This window comes from Passer domesticus, chromosome 10 (assembly GCF_036417665.1).
Source record: "Passer domesticus isolate bPasDom1 chromosome 10, bPasDom1.hap1, whole genome shotgun sequence".
Lineage (NCBI taxonomy): Eukaryota > Metazoa > Chordata > Aves > Passeriformes > Passeridae > Passer > Passer domesticus.
In genome coordinates, this window is record NC_087483.1 from 8,463,191 (window position 1) to 8,486,642 (window position 23,452).

Consider the following 23,452-nt stretch of genomic DNA (forward strand, 5'->3'; position numbering starts at 1 on the left):
GTACTTAATTAAGTGGTCTGAATTTCTGAGATACTGGATAGCTGGTGCATCTTTTGAAAACAGACAAGCTGCCTTTTTCACGTTAAAAGAAAGATGTGTAAATTCAAAGCGAAAGAAACTAAATCTCCTCTGCGTGCGGGCGAGACGGCCGTCTGCGGGTGCATGGGCAGCAATTGCATAACTGGTAGCTTTTTCCTTCGGGCTACTGCTGGTTCCTCAGAGAGCTCTGACTCTTTTCCCATCAGAGCAGAGGAGCTGGGATGTGCTGTTCTATACAGATGATTTCAAGCATATAGAAATGGCATTTCTTTTAATGCGCAGCTCGGTGCTCTGTTCTCGGTAAACCAGTCGGCAAATTTTGTAGAGGATTTTTTTTCCCTCCACTTTGTTTTTTAATACATGCTGCTACTTTGCTGTCCACAACAGAAGGAGAAGTTTGCTTGGATTTCCACATCCTGGATTTTGAGGCATATTTTTAACACACTGCTGGTATCTATCTTATAAAGTGCAGTATTTTAAAATATATTGCCACTTCCTCAGCAGTGGGGTGTGATGGGCTGGCCCCAGCTCTGGAATGAGCCCTGACCTGTGGGTAGTCTGGTTTTGCAGCCCAAGGGAGAATGGTGGAGAGAAGGGAGGCTGTCCCTAGTGAGTGGAAACAGATGACATTCTTTATCAGCTAATCCAAGTGGCATGCACATCCCTACCTCTCAAAGCCAATTTAAGTATGTTTTGGGAGCTGAATCCTGCTTTACTCTCCTCTTTAACTGTACACAGCCAGAGCATGATCTGGCCGGTTGTTTGCATTGGCAGAAACTGAAGTGCTTTTCCCTTCCCCGAAAACCTGTCAGCATTTTATGTAAGTCACCCAAAATGCTGTGGTCCACAGCAGAGGCTGTAATTTGTGTGTGTGCTGGGATGAGTGCAGCTTTCCTTGCACAGGGGATTGAGGCTTGGCAAGAAGCTGTGCTGTGGGCTCTGGCTGTGCTATTCACAGAGAGGGGCATTTCTCCAGCCATTATTCCTTTGTTCCTGAAGAGCAGCTGTCTTCCCTGCCAGATTATGGTAGTTCAGTCAAACAGATACACAGGGATGAGGAAAATAATCCGTGTCATGGATGAGGCCAGAGTAGGTGAGCTCAGTGTCCCGTCTCGGATCCTGGTGTGCAGTTACCCCTTCCTGTGATAGATCAAGCTGGGGACTGCCCATTCCTCCCTCAGATCGTGGTCCAGGTGATGCTCTGTTCTGTGGCCCCTCCCTCACAGAGCCCATAGCACTGCTGATTGTGTCAAGCACAGCGTCTCTCTGAAAAACTGCTAATTGAGGTGAAGTGTTTTTGTGCTCTGCCTGGGCACCAGGAGAAGGCCTTTCTATTTATTTGTCATTGCTGACAGAAAATAAATAAAATGCCTGGTGTGGGAATTGAGTGTGATGCAATCCCTGCATTAGTGAGCAGGGTAACCCCCTCCCTCATGTGCCACATCCTTGTGTCAGAAAAAGAGCAGGAGCTGGATTTATTTTCCTCTTTTCCCATACTGTGGTCTTTTGGTCCAAATTTCATACTCCACAGCACATTCCTCAAGTTGCATGATCTCTATCAGGTTTTTGTTACTGCAGGAGATGACTTGGTCATAGAATATTGCCATTGGATACTCCAGGGATTTGTTCTTAGGGATGGAGAGGGAAGAGGGGGAAGGAGAAGAGGCAAATAATCCAGGTTTTCTGAGATCATGAGAAGGAGCCTCAGTGATTTCTCACCTCTTTATGCTTTCTGCTGTGGGCCTGAGTTAAAATTCCAATGCTCGGTGTTTCTGGTAAAGCAGGGACCTTATTCTGCTATAGCCATGCTGATACTTCTGTGCTCTGAGAGGTCCATGTGTTGTTCTCCCTTTTGCTGTGAATTGTGACCCTTTTAAATTTTTTTTTTCTCTGCTGTAGCATCCAGTTCACCGCTAGATTTTGAAATTTGTATTTCTGAAGGAAGGCTGGCATCACAGAATCATAGAATGGTTTGGGTGGGAAGAGACCTTAAAGCTCATCCCATCCCGCCCCCTGCCATGTGCAGGGACACCTTCCACGAGCCCAGGTTGCTGCAAGCCCTGTCCAGCCTGGCCTTGGACACCTCTGGGGATTGGGCTTCCACAGCTTCTCATCCTCATTGTTCTGTGAAGCACAGAGGTTAAATGCTGTCTCTGTGTGGGTGCAGCAGCAGCACAGTGGCAAAGCACAGCCTGGGCAGAGGCTCTGGGATGTCAGCCTTGCCCCACTCTTATTTTGGGCTTCTGGCATTTTGCTTTTAGGCTTTTTGGGGGTGTTAACTGCAGGATGGTCTCAGATCTTTGCTTGGACTCCACAAGCAGTTTGATACCATAAGTCAGTGAAATGAGTTGTGTGTCCATGATAGGATGTTCAACCTTTGCTTTAGCGCCCTTAGTGTTACAACTGAACTTATTAACCCTGGAACTCTGAATGCAATTTAACTCTTTTTCCATGCAGAGTTCAAGTTTTTAGAACAGCAGTAATGAATGAGGAAAAAGCCCAGTTGTGTTGTTCCATATAGAAGGCTTGTATGCCTAAGCAGCTAACCAGGAGCAAATCTAAAGAAATAGTCATAGAAACACATTTTGATGAACTCCACTGGACTACCTCTCTCATTGTGCTGGCAGAAAGGTTTCTTTTGTTTCATTTCTAATTTGTAACCTAGTGCAGCATCCCTGTCTCTTGCAATGTTAATAGATTTGGCACTGAATCAAAAATTTTAGGGCTAAATTTCTGAAAGGCCAATTTTCTACTTAGGTTCTGAAGTCTAACTTTCTGAAAAGTCATCTCTTTTCCTACTTAGGCATAAGGAAGAGGAGCTGAGATTTTTGAAATTGCTCTGGGCGGAAGGATGTGTTTTATTTGCAGTTCTCAATAACTAAATTCTTCTGATAGCTTTGCCAAGTTCGCTTAAAAGATTTTTCTGTCTTAAGACTGCAGTCATAAATTTGCACAGAGGACAATTGGAAATCACCCAGGATTTCCCTGGAATTGTTCATGAGAGATTTGTCACTGTTTTATAATAAATTGCCCTGTCTGGAAGCAGGTTTTTCCCAAAAAAACCCCCAACCTACTAAAATCACTGATTTCATGTGCTGTAGAGACTGTTGAGTGAATCAGATAGAACAGTAAGGAGGTAGTTATGATCCCTGGAATAACAAATAGAAAAATGGAGCAATGTCTGCTGCTCTGTGTCTCACTTGGGTAAATGCAGGTTGGAGCTGGCTGCTGTCACTGCTGATAATTCCCTTGTGTTCCTGGGACAGAGCAGAATCACAGCAGTTGCAGCATCTGATGGATCAGGAGAAATGTTTCATTTTAACAAAATGAACATTAACAAAAAGCCTATTGTGGAAGGGTGAAAATCGGTATTGTTAGTAAGAGCAAATACTTTCTGATGGCAGCATGGGCACAGTAATTTTGTATTAAGAGGCTGGAAAGGAAAAAATCCCGTTTGAGAAGTACTTAAGCTGTACTTTGCATATCAAAAGTATCTGCCACACAAAAAAGGTTGCGTTCCCAGATCCACGTTGAACCAGGAGAGATGTTGAAGCCCCTCTGGACCTGGTTTTTATGCTGCTGCAGGAATTCCCTGACTGTGTTAGTGAGAACCAGTGCATTAATTTTTGAGTCATTCCCTGTTTGATTTCAAAGGGACAAATGTTACCGGCCAAGGCCTAGGAAAATCTAAATCTCCTTGGCTGCCAGGTCTGTGGGCTCCACATCCTCAGACTAATTTCTGTTTTAATACAGAAAATATCTTTGCAGCGAAAATATCAGTGTTTTGCACTGGTCTGAGATTCAAAGAAGGTTAACTCATACTGAAACTTCTGCACAGCACTTCCGTGCCAAGGCGGGAAAGGAGTGCTGTTGTGCAGGGAAGCTTCCAATTAAGCAGAAAAAGGAGTTGGTTTGCTTTTTGAAACAACATTTGACATCTGTGAAATCTATTAGTAGGAAGTTCATCGGTTCATTCGCCCGGTTTCAGGTTGTATCAGCCAGGCAGCTCTCTAGCTCGTGCAGTGAAGTCTCCATCCTGCTGTCATGTATGAAAGATACTGTGAAAGAAAGGCCCATGTCTTGCCTGTCCTGTCTTTGGGGGCCACTTCACCATTTGTCTCAGGATTTGTTTACAGGAGAGCGAGTTAGCCTGTGCACTTCAGATACCTGTGTAACTCAAGAGCAGTAATATTTCATTGCTATTTATTCATTATTAGTTTTCAAGGAGGAGACAGAGCAGTAATGGATGCACGTTAACAGTGAACTGTGAGGTTTCAGCAGTATATTATTATAATTTAGAGGCAAATATTGAAATAGTACCTTTTAATTATTATTTTATTCAACTGTAAAATGATAAAACTCTATGGATGTATTTATTTATTAATTTAATTATTCGCTGGCACAAGCCCCTTTTACAGAGCCTTTAGGAAAGATAATACTTGGCAGCTGTGGCTTATCTTGCCTTGTCCATTCCTGAAGTAACTTAGGTAATTAAATTCCCTCTGCTGGAGAGCAAGGGTTTTTAGGCATTCCTGGTTTTGTCTGGCTTTAGACTCTAAATCTGGAGTTGAAAAGAAACATCTTTTTTGTTTAGTTGGCTCTCCCTCCCCCTCTTGCCACTCTGAAAGTCACTGAGTTGGAGGCATTTCTGCACTGGTTTAGCTCAATAATAGAGAAGAGGTTTAATACTTAAAGTAGATGAAATGTTTTTTTGTAGTTATGTTGCAGTCACATAGTTTCCAATGCTGAAAAGCACAAAGCTTGCTTAGTTGCCTTTCAGCAGAGTTCTTATTTATTAAATCAGTGTAAGTACATAGAGTCAAGCAGGAAATACATAGCTGTAAGTGATGGGGAAGCACACCACGCTTCTAATTGTCATTACTCTCTTGGAGTCGTGTGTGCTGCCTTTAATAGGTCCAGAGTTCTGGGTATGTCTGTGTTGCTATCACCCCACCCCACCCCCCAAAAAACACTTTAAGCACAGTCAGGGATCATCATGTAGAGAAAAGCTGTTTTTAAAGACTTTTTGTGAGTGGATGTTTAGTTTGAAGTATGATTGATTTCAGCTCATGGATAAAACCTCTGAGTTTTCACAGAAAAGTGAGGGAGGTGAATAAGGATGTCAAGGTTGTTATGTTGTTACTGGTAGGTAATAATTCTGGAGAACAGTTCACAAAACTACCAGGAAAAGGCAGCAGGAGAAATAATTGGAACACAGTCTTCTCAAGGCACTGAAGTGATAAAAAAAGGCTTGTTTGCTAGTATCTGGGGTGGGCATCAGACAGCACAGTTCTTGGAAAACCAACAGAACCTTCTTGCTATGCAGTAGTTACTGCTCTGTGCACCCTTCTATTGGATAATGGCCTCTCAGATTAGCTGTGCTAAATGTAAAAGCTGCTAATCAATAGCACGAAGGTGTGACCAAAATTGCATCCCTCAAGCCTGCGGCTTAAACAAGGAGCTGGAATCGAGTGATTGGACAAAAGTGTAACAAACACATCAAAGCAGCTATTTACCCGGAATGAAGCCAGTAGGAGAAATGAATTCAGGCTGCCTTTAAATAGATACAAAGGTTATTTAAGGTAAAGTGTGCTATTGGAGCGGATCTGTCTGTTGCAAGAGAGGAGCAGGCTACGGGTGATTTTGTGGTGAGTGTTTTCATGTCGTCTTTGCCATCAAACTGTGGTGCAGTGGCTATTTGAATTCCTAACTGAAAGCTTTCAGCATCTCTAGAGCAGCCAGTTTTTGGAGGAGTAATACCTGCTCATATGTGGCCTCCAAAATGTCAGAGATAAGTGGGTGATGTGCTGGGTAAAACGCAGTAACTGCATAATTTTAAATACAGCAGGAGTAAAAGGAAAGACTTTAGACTTGGTAAGAAACGTGCTACCTTCTTTCATGTTGTCATCCTGAAACTGAAGCTATCATTCCAGAATACTCAGAAATGTGTCAAAGGAAAGGGTTTTGCCTGTTTTCTCAGACAGCGAAAGCAAAACAGAAAAGAAAAAAAACCCCATGTATTTTTCTACTGCAGTCTCTTTACAGATCTCTGTTATGGACATTTTGAAATGATGTAAAAGAAGATAATGGCTAATCAGATCATTTAAGTATAGTGTGGGAGTTTGAAAGGGAAACCACAAACTCTTTATCAATTCTAATGAGCTCGTGTTCAGAGTATTGGAAGAAGAGCTTTATGCTGTGATTTTTTTATTATTATTACTCCATAATGTTCTCCGTGAGACTGTAGGAACCTTAGTATCTCCTTGAGTACCTCTGTGGCAGCCTCAGATGTGATTTCCACCTCCCAGGTGTGAAATAAAGTTGCAGAGTACGGCATATACGTGGCACACCTTGTGCTGCCCTCCTGGCAGCATCATAGTCCTGGCAGTGATTTGATCCACTGACACAAGAATTGCTTGTGGACATCTGTAAAAGCTCTCTTCCTCCCTCTCCTTCCATTTGAATCTCCAGATGTGTTTTGGACTTTACCCTAGACAGACACGTGAACTGCTTTGATACAGAGGTAGCATTCATTTTGTCCAGCGAGGGAGTAATTGTTTTAAAGCAATTGTAAAAGGCTTTGAAGAGATGTGAGAGATCACAGAATGTGTTTGTTATTCACAAGGTCCGTGCTTCAGGCCGCTGAATTCAAACTCAGAAGGTCCCAGCAGGATTTGGCCAAGATTCTATAATAGGTGATACACTGAAAAATGGGGATGAGGGCGCTTACATCTGAAATCTGATGATCAAGACATTGTCGAGCTGGGGCCCTGCTTGGTGTAGACATTGGGTAATGCTTTAAATTGGAAGAGAGTAGATTTAAATCAGGTATATGTGGAAGAAATTCTTCCCTGTGAGGGAGGTGAGGCCCTCACACAGGTTGGCCAGAGAAACTGTGGCTTGTCCCATCCCTGAAAGTGTTCAAGGCGAGGCTGGATGGGATTTGGAGCAATCTGGGATAGTGGAAAGTGTCCCTGGCCATGGCAGGGGGTGGAGCTGGATGGGCTTTAAGGTCCCTTCCAACCCAAACTGTTCTGGAATTCTGTGATCTAAAGCCCAGCTGCAGTAAGGCACTTGGATAAGTGGCTAGCACAAGTATATGCTTGTGTTCAATTGATCTGCTCAGCAGGACATAAGCAGGTGATTAGAGCTGACTGCCTGTGCAAGACTGCTCGAACAGTCTGATTGTCCTCAACAAATGTTGATACAGAATATGGTTTTGATAATGTTCCAGAATGCCTGTGTGAGTTCATCAGGGGTTTTTCCTCTAAATATATTTTTTTTTAAGGTAGGGTTTTTTTTAATGAACCCAATCCCCACTAAGGCAAATATGAAGGCTTAACATAAAAATTAGCTTTGGACGTGTGTGTGAGTGTGTGTGAACACATGGCATGAAGTGTTAGGATAAGGTCTAGGGTTTCTGTTAGTTTTTCATCAAATCAGTCTTTTAAATTTGTTTTATGTAGAGTGCAAATTTGCTTGGTTAACAGTTTAATGGTGTAAGATTTTTCTCAACTTTCAGTACTGCCCAGAGCTTGCAACCCTGATCCTCACTCGCATCCATGCCCTCCATGTCACTCTAGCAATGCAAAGCAGCCTTTTGAAAGGGCTTTCAGTTAAAGTATAGCACAAGCAAAAGGTTTGGTTTGAACCAAAGACCTTAACACCTTTGCTAAAGTCCAGTTGTTATGATCAGTTCTGAATACTCATATGGATTGGACCTACTCTAAATATAAGTGCAAAACCATAGAAGTAAATACTGCAAAACCACAGCTATGGATCTAAATTTTCAGCAGAGCTCATCTTTTATGAAGGATAGAAGCTCTGAGGTGAAGAACTTTCAAGAAAATCAGGAAGCATTGATCACCTCAAGGAAAGAGCCTCAAATCACTATTGGAGGCTTTGCCCATTGTGCAAAAGAAACGGCCTCTGACTTTAGAAGTGCCGTGTGATGGTGGTGGTGGGGACTGTACCCATGTGCAATGGCACTGGTACAGAGTGGGAAAGTGGCCTCTGTGCATCCTCCGATGTGTGTTGACAGCTCTCTCCCTTCCCCTTCCCTTCCAGGTGAACGCCCCTTCCACTGTAACCAATGTGGAGCTTCTTTTACCCAGAAGGGGAACCTGCTGAGGCACATCAAGTTGCACTCTGGGGAGAAACCGTTCAAATGTCCCTTCTGTAGCTACGCCTGCCGGCGGAGGGACGCCCTCACAGGACACCTCAGGACACACTCTGGTGAGCCCACCTTGGCTTCTCCTCACACCTCTTCCTTCCTTTATCACTACCGTCCCAGTGCAGCAGGTAGTGCAAATCAAGTGTAGCTCTGGGTCTGTGCCGTCCTCTTCAGAGAGTGCAGCTCTCAGCTTTGGGAAAGCCTTGATGTGAATCAGAAAAGTTGTGGTTCAGCCACACCTCTCCTTTTGTGTAACTGAGCTCCTCTGCTGATGCTATCGCATTTCCCTCTCAGTGTCTCCTTGGGTGTATCCCGGCTTTGCTGGCAGATTGTTTTGACATTCTGGGCCCCAAAGTGGCTGTGAAATTCCAGAGATCACAAAGAATAACTGTGGGCTCTTGGAAGCCGGCTTTGCAGTTCATACCCATTTCTTCATCTAATAAATGCCATATGCTGGTTGAGTTCAAACTTGTTCATCTTTCAAAGCCCTCTAAATTGCATTTTTGATTCAGTTAGATCTTGCTGTAAAGTCCTAGCTCATGGCAGCCACTCACCCTAGAGCTGAAGGTGGTCAAGAGAGACTAGGTTTCTCTTTCCTTGTTAAATCATAGGATTATGTCTGTATCAAGTCTACATGATAGACTTTCTTGATAAGTTGTTGAGGAATACCTGTCTCATAGCTGCGTGCTGGTACTGTTGGACCCCAGCAGTTGGGATCAGCTGTGGTTTTTGTCCCTGTCCCTGCACCAGGAGGCTGCATTCTGCCCACTCACTCATCTGTGCAGGACTCTTGAGTAAGATCTTAACTTGCTGTGTTTGTATCTCCTGAATGTTCAGCTTGTGTGTTTGGGCCATTTATAAGAGGCTGTATGTTTAATTGTTGAATGAGCAGAGATAACTGGGCTGGTTGCAAGTGGCAGCATAACAAATAAACTTCTTTGAGGTGTTAGCAAATGTGTGACCACTGAAATACAGTGGTGGAGGTGCAACTGCAGGCAGAAATCCTGCATGAGTTTCCTGACCCTTTATAAGTTTTTCTTCTCCAGAGTCAGTCTCACTTCAGAAGGTGTTTCTGTTTTAGGAGCATTGAGTTGGTTTTGGGATACAGAATTGCTTTGGCATTTCCAAGAATAGGAAAGGGTAAGCTAGTAAGCTTCTTCGAGCAGATTTGGGAGCATGCAGGATGCTGTATTGATGGAAAATGCTGAAAGAAAGCTTTGAACTTCCAAGGGAGTACAAGAGTTGGGACTAGGCTGTGAGAGGATTGCTTGAGCTGGATTTGATCTGAAAGTCAGTAGGGAAAATGTCTCTGGAACTGTGAGCTGCAATTTTCACACATCTGACAATAACTGTAGATTCAACTGGAAATTTAAAAAGAAAATAGAACACAATGCAATGTTCGCAATTAAAACAAAGAGAGTTGTGACAAAAAAAATTTCCCATATTACCAAACACAAACATTGCAGTTGAAGACCTTCTCACAATATGAATATAGATTTTGTTACCTAGATACTGCCATTGGCAGAGATTGTTCTTCCTGTGTGGAGAACACGTGGCTGATGGTTCTGTGTTTTGCGTGAGGATGGAATGTAAAGGTGTGGGATTTTCAGAAGGCACCTAAGCTGCTTAGCACCAGTTCCCCTGGAGCTCCTTCCCTAGCTGACTTAGCCATGCTCAGCTCTGCTCAGTTTGTAACTTTTCAGTGGAGAAAGTGTCACCCCTCTAAGCATTCAGATACAGCAGCTTTCAGCAGAGGGCCAGCAGAAACAGACAAATGGTCTCACAATACTCTTCAAGACAGTTAGAATTCTTAGCATTCACAGGTGAAGAGTTTTAGTTATTACCCTAAAACCTGGTATCCTCCTGCACAAAGGCAGAATGCCACTCTGGCCATGGCCATGGGAGTTAAGGTGTCTGTCCCTGCCATATAAGCAGGCTGGGTTGGCTTATGCACACCTGGATCATGGAGAAGATGAGTAGATGTCCCCAAGGGACTCTAAACAGTTTGATGTCAGTGTGTTACACAGGCATTCTGTGCTTTCATGAAGGACACATCAAAGTCTGTAAGTGGGCCTGGAAGGTGGAGCAGATCCAGCAAGTGTAGGGAAGGTCTTTTCCAACCCAAACCATTCCATGATTCTGTCAGTGTTTACATCTTCTGCTATTTCTGGCCAGAAAAGAGGATATTGGATAAAATATAGAAAGAAGAGGTTGAAAACTGTTTTGAAACAGGAGATTTCAATCTGGTACACTCAGTGTCTAAATTGAGGTGAGTCCAAATATATTTTTGTAAGAGGAAATCTCTTTAGATCGGATCCTCAGCTGATGGAGATTGGAATTACATCCTCTAAGTAAGGAAAGTACTCCTGTTTTGCACCAGCTGAGAATCTGGTGCACAGTTTCATGAATGCAACACCAAATCCCTTTTTTTTGAATGTATGTATGTATATTCTTTTCCTACTTAAATAAGAGTTCTGTTAATAAAAAAATAAAATACTCAAGCAAAACCCCTTAATCTTTTCTCCTTCCCAAGAAGGTTTAAACTACTATGGAAGGCAAGTTATACAATAAAGGAATTGAAGAATTCTGTCTTATCTCTTTTCTTTTCCTCAGTTAGTTTGACTTGTGGATTTCAGAGCACTTTGCTTGTGTCACCACATAGTCAGTGACAGATTCTCACTGCTGGTTTTTAGTCAGTTCTTCCTGTGCTTAGTGAAGTTTTTGTACAGTACAACAGGAAAGGTAAAAAAATAAGGAAATGTAGATGCAAACAGAAACTAGCAGAAGCATCTCTGACATATCTGAAGTAGCTGATACTTACTAGTAATTTAAAAATAATTACTTCTTTTTCTTTGGATTGATGTTTGTTCTTACTTTTTAATATTATTTCCTGTTAGTTTGAAAATGTTTCTAAGCATCACAATTTGCATTTTGTCTCCTGTTCTTGTGCACAATCATATCTTACTGTGTAAGTGTTCCCAGGCTGAGTGGTTAACAAAATAATCTCATCTGTAATGCTGCTACTGCTGTTTAGCCCTAAATAATTAAGGACTTATCACTTGCAGAGATTTACTCCTGCAGTTATTTACCTTTTACGGACATAGAGAGTTCTGATGAACTTTATGTCTGTATTTTCCTCCCACATGCAGCTGCTTTGGTTTCAGGAATATAATGATGCCTTCAGGACATCAGTAAGATAATGCCTGGGGAAAGATTCATGCACAGAATTACACTAAGAGTGGGCATGTACCTCAAGGTACTTACAGGACTTTCAGGTGATGTTTTCAGAATTAACTCCATAGCTCCACAACCCACATAATATAAGAGGGGTACCAGAGAGGGCTTCCAGGATGGGAATGTGAGGCTGTGGAGTGCTAGAGCAGACGTTGGTAGCCCCTTCCTGCAGGATGCACTGGACAAATCAGCAGGGATTGGCTTTACCTTGCTTGGGTTTTGCTGTTTTAAGGGGAAAAACATCCGGGCAAAGCCAATCTACTGATGGCATTCACAGAGTACCTCCTATCTCACCCTGAGACATGCCTGTTGTCTCCATCCCCTCTGGAATTGCACAATAAGACAGTGGCAAAGACAAACTGTGTGAGGAAAAATTCTGCTGCAGGCGGTTAATGAGCAAACCCCAGAAGTTTTAAGGAAGGCAGCTGAATCTGACAGGTCAATCTGATGGTTAAAGCCATCCAGATGTTGGCCTCCATACTTTGAAAGGTATGACAGCCTGATGCTGTTTTACCCCAAAAATCCAGGCATCCTCAGATGGGCACATAAACTTAGCAGTTAGGTTTTGACATGGATTTCTCTTGTGTCTAAAATGGAGCTGAGTCAGCCCTCCCCTCATAATGCTATTGTAAACATGAATGCTCTGACAGTGCTTGAAAAAGTCAAGGCAAGGCTGCAGTGATGAGCCATGTGGAAGAGCCCGTAGCAAACACAGGCACCTCAGTTTTCAGAGCAGGACTTGGGCACTAAGTCAGAAATGAGGGATGGGATCGCTTGCTGAGGAGAAAACCAAACTCTGAATAGGTTTTGACTAAGTGAGCATCACCCATCCATTGCACTAAGGATGGTCCTGTGTGCCAATTGTTTAGTGCTTAAAAGGCTGTCTCATCTTGCTTGTCCACACAAACTGTCCACATGGACATTAATTCTGGAATTTCCTGATTTTTCATTTTACTAGGTGGCTTCAGTCACGTTCATTGCTGTGGGAGTGTGTAAGTGTTATTCATATATGAAAGCAGTTTTACTGTCTGTTTCTTCCTAAAAAATGGGTAGTCAGATTATTATTTTTTCACAGAAGATTGTCCTCACAATACATTTTAAAAATGGCTTTGAAGGTACTGCTTTCCTGCTTAGAAAGTGTCCTCTCCAAACAATTTTTTTGCTTTTAAGAAATATTTTTTCTTCCCACTCTTCCTCCTGCATTGCTGCTGCATGTTGTTTGTTTCTGCCCAGCTCTCCAATAGCACTGCACTAATGGTACCCCTTTATTTGCAAAAGAAAAGCAGAAAGCCTTTGTTTTAAAAAGAAAGGCTTAGGCAAAAACTCCCAAAAGCACAATCTTAGCAAACCATGTACAGTGTGCAAGATGAAAGGCATGTATAATTAAAAAGGAAAATGCCCTGTTCATGAAGACTCTTTCCATATTTGTTGCTTAGGTTTCTCATGTCATCTTGTCCACAAGGACTTCCCTTTCAGCCCTGCCTGGGTGGCAGTGAGCCATCCCAGGTGTGCCCACACCCCTGGAGCTGGATGGCAGACCTGAGGACTGCAGTCTGTGTGTGCAGCTGTGCTCAGAGGTAGAATGAACCTGTCTCCAGTCCTGATGACATGCCTGCCTCAATACATGTTTGGGAGAGTCCCACTTCTGAGCAGCTCATTTTGGCTGAAAAATTGGATGAACAAGTGCTGCAATACACAGTGCTGTCCATGAGTTCCCAGCTGTGAAAAGCCAGTGAGAATTACTAAAACAGTGGCAAGGATGGTTATTAAGAATAATGAAGTCAATGTTTTAAACTGGTCTTTTTCATCTTGAGGGAACTTTTGCCACTATTAACATCTCCACTCTTAACAGGCCCAGTATCTGCTCTGTAACTGTGTTTTTGAGGATGGGAATGTCATAATTAGATGAATCTTATGATCTGAAGTTCTCATTACACTCTGAACTGGACTGACTCAAACACTTTATGAATGGGAAAAAAAAATTCAAAGCAGACACATAGGATACAGTCTGAAAAATCAAATGTGTATGTGAAGAATCAAGGGGATATTCTGCATCCAAATGCTATTTCTCCAAATAGGTTAGCAAACAGCATCTTCCCTCAGCTGTGATGAGCTGGTGGGTATTTATGCTGTTGATCTGATATTAGAGCTCTATTTAATCAGGCAGAGCTGCTCTTCCTCTCAGGTTTTCTTATGCTGTTTCAGTTAAACTCAGTGGAATTACCCTCGTCACAAAATCATTTTGGGTTTTCCTTATCAGGCTGCGGGTTCCAAACCGCTGTGAGCACGTGCACAATCCTGCAGCAGCTCTGCTTCTCATTACTGCTTCCAGCACCTAGAGGCCTTCACTCCATGTTGGAGAGAGCCTAAAAGCTCTGATATTCTGCTTTCCATTTATTTGTGTGTGAGTTTTTAGAGGTAAGCTTAAAATATATACAGGGTAGGAGTTTGCTATGCTTTATGCCCTGAGGATCCTTGTTTAAAATTCAATCCTCTGTGGAGCACTCTTGTATCCCATGCTCTGCAAGAGCCCCACCTGGACCTGATCCTTGGAATGGTCTTCTTCATCTCCAGAGCAACTACTGTGATGAATACTGGTATTGGCTATATGGACAGATTATCTTTTATGCTCAGGATTATCTCAGTATAGAAGCTTGGTCTTTTCTACAGAGTATAATTACCACTGAGAAATCAAAGAAATCTTTGATTTAAAAATGCTGTAGGATCTTGATCATTCCAGCAGAAGTACATTTGGTCTTCATTTTCAGGGCAACTTGTGAAAATATATGGTTCCACCCAAAGCAAGGAGTGTTCACTTTTATGATTTGGTCTTGAAATTCCATAAAGATTACCTCTTATCTGCTGTGTTTTAGGAATCAGTCTTTAACTGTTCAATGCAGGAAATCTGCTTTTGACAGATGAAAGAGAAACAGGAGGAGTGGTCCTGGCAAACAAAGGTATATGGAGATATGTACCAACCTCATGAATCCCTCTCTCTCTTAGGACTAGGTATCAACTTTTCTTTTCCCCCACTCCTGTCTAGAGTGTGTGATTGAGACAGCAGGAGCAGATGTCCTGCAGCTCCCTGTGTCTTGTGGTGTCCCAATGCAAGCAGAGGAGGTGGTGGCACTTGTAGTGCCTGGGCACTCCCTGTAAATTGGCTGCATAGAGACTTCCCCTCTCCTAGAGACCCCAGGCACCAACACCACGGGAGCACCTGGTGTTTGTAAGATGGGTCCCTCCTGCTGCCTCTCCCAGTGAACCATGGCTTTGCCAGGTCTTACCAGCAAGTCCTCTGCAGTGCTTGGAGGTAACAATGCTCTTGTTCAGGCAGGAGCATCACAGTGTAAGATTCACATGGGGTTATCTCTGATTGTGAGTGGTTCATTCCTGATGAAATACCCACACAAGGATGGAAGCTTGTGTTTGGGATGGAACTGCTGACATCAGTTTTCTGCATGTCTCTTGTCTCCCCTCCATGTTAGCAAGTCACATCCTGGCATCTTTACCCAAATTCTGTCCCTCTCTGTGTTGCCTCAGGCCACATGGAATGGAACAAAGCACCTGGTCCTGCCCTTCTGGGCTACAATTTGGAGTGCACACAGGCCCCTCTGCTGCTGGCTGCTGCCAATTCCTAGGCCAGCCTTCCTGTTCTGGCCAGCGAACAAGACAGTGCTTTCTTTTTCCTCTGGGCTTTTATTCTGCCACAGTGCTATATGTGGGATTTCACTGGCTTCAAAAAAGCATGAATGTGGTAAGACTTCTGCATATAGAGCAGCAGTGCTTCTAAACACCATGCCTAACCTGTTTTTTAAACATCCAGAGACTGTTTCTGTTGCCTCCCTAGGGAGACAATTCCACTTCCCATCTGCTTTTTATAGCTGTGACTCTCATCCTGATATTTAACCTTAAGTATTCTTACTTTTGGTGTAGATTATTGCTCTTTCTAACACTATCTTTTGCGACTGTGAGTAATTCCTGTGTTCAGTTTACACTATGATAGGCTGTAGTTGTATATCTAGCATTGATTCTGTTCTAGTCTGTCTTTATCTTCCAATCCTCTAGTCTCTTTTTTATTACTAATTTTTGAATGGTTTTGCTACCTTTATTCACTAGTTTATGAGGGAACTAAATTACGAAGTCATTTGATGCTTTGAAAACAGGGGCCAGTACAGATGCAGACCCCTTAACCTTATCTCTGCCCCAGTTGCTTGCCAGCAAAATGGAAATAAAGAGCATTTCTCCACCTAGTTGAGGTGGTGAGAGGGCAGCACGTGGGAATCATGGCAAGGCACAAATGTATTGCTGTGATGAAGGTCATGTAAGTACATCGTAGAGTACTCAGTGGTGCTGGTGCCCCAGCTGCACAGAGCTGCACACGATCTCCTTAGGTTTACTTAGCCTTTGTGCAGGAGTGAAACGAGATAATTACAAAGTGGAAGGAATAATAAGTTTGTATTGTTACCATAACCACTGAGGTATTAGACCCCGATAGCAGCGTGATTATCTCAGACACAATAGTAAGGTGATTATTAATAATACTAAAGGACTTACTACTTAGCCTGCAATTTTTGCGTCATTTCTTTAAAATCCCCTATCTATTCCATCAGCCCCAAGCCTGTGTGAAGTTGGTGTGAGTTGCTGCCTCCTTGTTATCTGTTTTTCAGTGATGAGAAAATGAAACAGGAAAACCCCCATGAGACCCAATTTGCAAATTCAGGGACCTAAGCACCAAGGTAGCTCTGTGTGCATCATTTGTCTTTCTGCACCAGAACTGCTGTGGACAGGCTGGCAGGTGAGACTCTAGTAGCTCAGGTATTTAAAGATCTGTAGTCTTTTGCTCCTTTCAGTTCCAGCTAGAAACAGTTCCCTTGTTTTCCTTGTCACCAGGGATTGTTTTAGAAATGCGGTATTTTTATGCTCAAGTTAGCACATGTAGATACAAACCCTGGATTTAAGGTGCAGGTGTTGCATCTGCAGGGATTTGGGTGTCTCATTGTGTTAGGATAAGCTGGAGGGACATGATGCAGCACACCAGGAGCCCTCCTGCTCCTGAGCCAGCCACTGAGGTATCTGCAGTGGGTTTTGAAGACAGACATTCAAGAGGTGACAGAGAACTTTTTCATGCAGTTGAGATGTGAATATGGTTTAGATGTGACTAAGCCACATTTCAGCAAAGCCAAGACCACTTCTGAGCAGCAAATATCACAGCAGCTCTCAAGAGCAAACAAGTGTTGGGTTCTTTTTTTCCCCCCTGAGAAAATTATTTTCAAGGGCAAAAACTTCTGCATATTTTCTCTGGGGAAAGGAGACCCAGCATTTGGAGCTGGTCCTTGTCAGTTCTTGAAGGAGTTTGTGAAACTTTTCAGCTTGGGAACCCATCAGTGGTGTGAGGCCTTCTTTCATTGATATCTCAGAGCTGTGCTACAGGGCAGTGTGACAGGGAGAACCACCCCTGACATTTTTGACAGCATATGTTTTAAGGTGTAAAGAGGTATTTTTGCCATCTGGAAAGGAAGCCAAGAGAAACTAAAGGGGCACAAAAATAACCCATAACCCACGCCACAGCAGAATTGAGGAAAGCTGCTACTGATATATTCTCCTGAGCTCTCAGCAGCCTGTAATTATGAATTGGCTTAGAGGTAAGATATTGATGGATATCACTCAAGAAGGAAAATGAGAATGTCTAGATTTTTTTACAGTGAACCTGTACTGAACTCTGTGTGACTCTCCTCCTATTTATAACCCTGTGTGAAGTTCAAGGAAACTTGTCCTGGAGGTTTCCCATGAGAGGGAACTGTGTTTTTACCTGACTAAAGCTCTCTGGATATTTTCCCATTTTTTATTTGATCTAAGTGTGAACTTTCTCCACCCTCTGCCCCTCCTTCCCTTCTGGAGTGGTTAGAGAGGTTGATTGCAGCCAGGATTACACAAGAGATGCCAGTTGCACACATGTTTTGCATAACTGTGCTGTGTTGATTTCAGACAGGGTGCCCCAAGTTCCCTCCCTGCCTTGCAACAGCGAGTCAAGATCTCTATCTTCATTCCTGAAGCTGGAGAAATGCTGGTGAGGCCCTGACTATTGAACCTTTGACAAAGAGCACCTGGATGGGACAGAGCTATCCCTGTGGAAGAGCCTCTACTTAAAATTTGTTTGGGCTCTTTGTATCAAAGGTGCAAGAGGTACTGCCACTGGGAAAGGCTGCAGGGATCTGTGCCAGCTGCTCTGTGTTAAGGGAATGTGCTCCCCGAGCACGTGTTCTTTCCTTCTATTCCAGCAAGAGGCATAAATGTTCTCATGTGCTCTGAGACAGCCAAGGACCTCCCCTGGGGAGAATCCTGACTGGAAAATTAAGACAGGCTCATCCCAGTGCTCATTTTGGGACTAGTTCAATGTGGCTTTTATCTTTAGAAGCAGCGAGGTCTGCTTGATTTCAATGAGAATTAGGGGCTTTGACAGCCTAAGCCCTAGCCTGTGTTCCAGTTCCTTTTGCTGGGAAATAGGTGGATACTTTCTTCCTCCTGCCTCATTTATTTGGATACAAGTCAAGGCCAAACTGGATGGGGCTTTGAGCAACCTGGTCTAGTGAAAGATGTCCCTGCCCATGGCAGGGGGGTTGGAATGGAATGATTTTCCCTCCCAAATCATTCTGTGACAACAGTACAGGGTCCCCCCCAGCCAAACAGAGCTGGGGCTGTTCCAAACAGGTGTTGCCTCGTGGGACAGAGCTGGCCTCACAGGTAGCCAGAGCCCAGATGATTTAAGGGCTTCAAGGTTTTTCTAAAAAATAAATCACATGCAAAAAATCCACTGCGGAGAATCTGATGTTGAGATTTTTATATAGCAAAGTGACATGGGCCATAGACTCTCTCTCACTTGGATACCCTTCATGTGCCTGCTTTTTGCTCGTTTCCTTGGAGACAGTGTCTTGTCTGAGAGCAGTTAGCCTTGGCTAGGAAAGGCCTGACATTTCTGGTTTGTGGGATAAAGCTGTGCTGATGAATTTTCCAGCAACCACAGAGGCAGGATTTGGTACAGACATAAGCAGTTCTGAGCAGGGTTATCATGTGGGCATCTCTAATACCTCTCTGGGGACACCCCTGAAGTCCCTGGTGTGAGAGCAGGGTTCAAAGATCCTCAAGGAGAGCCCAGCGATCCCTGTCCCTCAGGTATCAGAAATGTTTGACAAATTTCTCCCTTCCCTTTCCTTCTTCCAAAGAGCTGAGTCAGCTGGACTGGCATGTCTGGAACTCTGTGGCACCGGAGCAGGCAGTCTGCCAGCAGCATTACACACTGCATCCAAGGGAACACGTCACTCCTCTCTCTCTTTTTTTTTTTTTTCCCTTTGCAATCCCCACCCTCTCCCTTTTATTTTTCCTTGTTGATCCGTGTAGGTGAGTCAGAGAAACCTGCTCATCCACAGCCTGTTCCTTCTTGCCAAATCCTGGAGCAGCACTCCCAGTTCTTGTTGGGTGTCAGGAATAGGTTATGAAAACAAAAACTGATACAGTCAGTGTACTGGGTATGGAGTCTGTAGGATAAATGCACACAGAATGGATTCCTGACAGAGTGATACCTTTTGTAGGAGACACCTTATTCTGTGATTAATATATAATATTAGTTTTATTCCTATAAAACACCAGGATGGAGCAGGGAGATTATTTAAGGCATAAATTGGAGAACATTTGGGGAGAAAATCCATCTTAAATCTGAATTTAATTTTGAAGCAACAGAAGAATGGAAAATTTCAAGTTGGAAAACAGGTAGTTCACAGAAGTGGTTTTGACTGATGTTTTGGTATCAATTGTAGTTCTATTAATCTCAAGAAGTTCCATGGATATTGCCACATTTCCTCAGGGTGTGCACTATTGATGAGTTTCTGACCCCAGGAATTAAAACATTATGAATCTGGGTTCCTATATCAGATACTTACAAATAAAAGCGCAAGGTGATAAACTGGCCTTTTTATTTACCTTACAATATTTATTTCATGAGTGGGAAGGGAGTGAGTGAGCAAACATGCAAGGTAACTTTTCCTCTTTGGCCAGCTGGCTCCAGGAAGCGGGTGTCTCACTTGGGGTGAACCTGCAGCTGTTGGTAATGCTGTAGGGCCAGCTGTGTCTCACTATCCATAGCTACATTTCCATCAGGCAGCATCAAACCTTGATTTTTGGCATCTTGTGTTGGAGTGAAGCTGTTCAGCTGCAAAGGATAGATCACTCACCAGGAAAAGTGCTTCGTTGGACTTTTATGTGCCATAGTAAAATGTCCATGTTAGCTATATTGTGAAAAATTTATCCATTATGTTCATATGGTCTTCTACAAGCAGCAAGTTTGTTCCAAGGGCTAAAAATGAGCCAGCTCTGAGAGGCTGCAAGCACAGTTCTGGCTGAGAAACACGAGATTTCTGCCTTGATCAGCATGAAGTGCTGGAGAGCAGGCCCTGGAACAGGATCACACCGTGGTGAAGAGAAGGGAAAGGCCATTTAGCGTCAAGTGATCAGGAGGACTTTGTGTCAGGAGATACACTCATTTCTCTGAGTTCCAGCCCAAGAGAAGAGGAAAGTTTGCTGCCCAGCTGCCTTCTGCAGGGGAGGAACCTAGAGGGCCAACAAAAAGGGACTTGACATAGGCAAGACATCAGTGTCACAGGTGGGAATGGACCCAGATGTTCTAAATTCCATCTGCTGACTCAGTTACAAGACTTTCCACACATATTAAAAGAATAGATTTTTTTTTCCTTCCAAATATTGAGGAACAAGAAAATTTACATCTTTTACTCTCGATTACTTTTCTTTTTCATCAGGGAATGTAGTTAAGTATATTCAGAGTTTCCTAAATTCCCTGTTTTTATAGAAAGCCACTTAAAAAGCTATTTTCTGTTGTCCAGCTTTTCTGTCTTTACTTTCAGCCTAAGCAGTTGCTTTTTCTTCCCTTCTTTTCTTTTTCTTCCTTTTGGTTTAATTTCACACCCATATTTAATTCCCTTACATTTTTTTCAACCTCCCTTTCAGTCACAATTAGTTTCTGAATCTGTCCAGGACTTGTAGTGCAAAGCTAATTGTACCAAAAAGGAAACATCCTAAACCCCTAAATCTTTCCTTCCTTTCTTCTTTTCTACTCATTCTCTCTACTGAACAAACCAAAAAAATCCTAGGTATTAAGAAGTACTCTGAAAATGTTGGTTTTTATTTGTTGTATTGAAACAAACAATGAACAACCCTCCTCCCTCCAAAAAAAAAAAAAAAAAAAAAACAACCAACCAAACAACAACAACAAACCTGGGAAAAATATAGAGACTAACAGATATTGCAGAATTTTATTACTTAGAAAAGATTAATCTAGCTTCAATGTCAGACCTAGATATTTGATGTAGAGGTTTGGGCTAGAACAGAAGCTGCCCAGTATCTCAGATTCCTCCTTTAAAAGATACCTTTACTGTTAATTTTGCTGTGCTAAGATCTGTTTTTACAAAATGCTCATGATTTCTTCCTGCCAAATACTGTGGTTAATTTTGACTGTAGGGCAGTAAAGGCCACTGGTGTAGGTGAGAAAAGTGCCACCTTTATTTCAAGCTGCTGTGCATTGTTGGTGATAAACACACACGTTGTGAGGCAGAGAGCAGGAGCAGGGGATGGGAAGGCTGCACAGGTGGAAGGAGACAGTCAGCTCTCCTGCTGTTTGACCTCATTTGACACTGGTGCAAGACATGGCAAAGCTGCATGCCTGAACAGCAGATCTTGATGAGGGTGACACGAAGGCGTGGGCCACACTGATTCCTGGGCAGTTAGAAAAGTGTGAATAACAATTTTCATGTCCCAAAGGAGCCTATTAGTTTCACAGCCTGACCTGCTTTTGGAAACAAGATTTCCTTCAATGTTGGCCTTGATCAAAATAAGTGAAAACTCCCAACATCAGTGGTTAGGGAAAGAAGAGGAGCTGTCAGTATTACTCTTCCCAAGTTGCTGTTATCTTCATGACAGCTTGGTCTTAATTGTCTGTTTCCAAAACTTTGTTTCTGACAGTGACAAGAAAAGGGAATACTTACAGGAAGGGAGTGTGTTCTTCCTACCTGCTAATACAAGACATAAAACTGAAAGGTGCCAGGTGCTAAAAGATGCTTTTTCTCACGCAGGAGCATGTAGGTGGAACAGGGGAAATCATTGCCACGGGATGAGAAGAAATGAGTTAAAGGTCTTGCTCAGTGATTTTATGCAGGAGAAAAGTTGCTTAGTGTTGTAGTGAAAGCTAAACATGGTGTCTCTCTATCTCCTGTTGTTTATATAGTATAGGATACCTGGGAGCACTCTGGCACTGCCTGCTCCAAATAATTCCTAGATTCTGTTGGCTTTGTAATGCTCAGGGGCTTCTGCAGGATATGCAAAGGGGCTGCACTTGAAATAAATGCAAACTGCACACAGCTGATATCAATTGGCTTCCATAGAGAAGTCTGGCCCAACATCTACATTTGTTTTACCCAAAGAGGAAACAAAAAATCCCAAACAAAAGCTCTTGTGAAGGGAGTGTTTGTCCAGCAGCATTCCTGATCTGCACTGAGGTACCCACACCCTGCGCTGCCCCTGGGAGCTGTTCCTCCCACCTGCAGTGGAAGCTGGGCTTGCAATGGATGACGTGTGGATCTCCAGGCACCTCCTGACATTCCTGCTGAGCTGTGCCACTGACAGGGAGGGAGCACACAGGACAGGGCAGAGAGGAACAACAGGCCGAGCTAAACTTGTTTTCATTTCACCTGCTCGCTCTGTTGCTGGGGCAGGGTTAAAATGAAGAGAAGCCAACAAGCACATTTTGGAAGGCTTGCCTCCTGAACCAATTAACACTTCACTTATCAAGTCAACTTTATATAATGTTAAAGGTCTGAAGTGGAGTGGAAAGTCACAGAGTTAAGGTTTAACCTCTTTCTTCAGCCTGTTCCCACCCACATCCAGGTAGCATGGAGACGTTGCAGGTTGGACTTTCCAAAGTCAGCTCTTGTATTCCTTGGAAGGCTTCTACCCCTTTTAAAAGTTAATGATGATAAACCTGGCTGCTTGTAAGTCACTTTGATAAAACACCAGTTATTTTGTGGACTTCCTGGTTTGTGTTAGTTCATCTCAGCACCAGAGTGCAATCTAAGCAGAGTCCTTTTCTAATATTACTTAAACACTTCAGAATCCATGTAGGATTCCTAGAAACCCTACCAGTGCTGGGGTTCTGGACCTTCTGGAACGTGTTGGTGTGGGACTTGGACAGTGCATCCAGGTCAGTGGCCTCACAGCATTAAGTGCAGAACATTTGCACTCGAAACTTTCAAATATATGTGGGGAGGGAAATCAGAATTCTTTGTTGGCATTAATGTAAACTCAAAATTGAGTGTCAGGTTCCTTTTGCCAGATGTGAATGAAGGAAACAGTTAAACCATGAGAAATACATGAGGAGAGCTTCTATGTAGTGCAATATATGTTTCTTGTGACATAGAATTGGTGTACATACCCATGAATTTAATCTCTTTCAAAAGTAAATGCAGCATTATTGTCCCTATCTGTGTTTTCCTTCAATTGGTGCATAATTTGTTTGCATGTTTTCACATAGACAGGTACATTTTCCTTTGTTTTTTGCACATACACAGATACAACATGCAAACCTGCAAACTTAACAGGTGCTACATCTTCTATGCTGCAAAGGGAAAAAAAATGGGGTGTAAGATTCTTGCTTTTTCTTGGTTTGAATGGGTGCTGCAAGATTGTGGCAGGAGCCATGTGAATATTTGGACAATTTGGAAGATTTCAGTAATTCTGTGACTGTGCCAATGAAATAGGAGTTTGTTTGTTTGTTTATTTGTTAAACTTCTGGCACAGAAAGGGCACCTATTTATTTATAACCCTGGTGGCAGATTGAAACATTGTTTTATCTGTAAAATTGTGCAGATTAGTTAATAAGTAAATACAATCTAATGAATCATATAACACAGCCACTAATAGCTGCAAAATAAATTGAAACATCTATTA

General features: G+C 42.9%; 1 protein-coding gene across 19 annotated transcripts in view; it reads left to right on the forward strand.

Moving 5' to 3' along the window:
- Positions 1 to 23,452, forward strand: part of IKZF2 (IKAROS family zinc finger 2) — a 117,426-nt gene that overhangs the window by 63,712 nt on the left and 30,262 nt on the right. For 16 of the 19 annotated variants that reach the window (XM_064433613.1, XM_064433608.1, XM_064433606.1 and 13 more), the window contains one exon: positions 8,107 to 8,274. The exons of 2 other annotated variants lie outside the window; for them this stretch is intronic. In XM_064433613.1, the coding sequence (XP_064289683.1) occupies positions 8,107 to 8,274 (168 nt within the window). Of the gene's footprint in view, positions 1 to 8,106; positions 8,275 to 22,574; positions 22,707 to 23,452 lie in introns of those variants that run through there. One more of the 19 variants, XM_064433623.1, reaches the window with a different exon arrangement.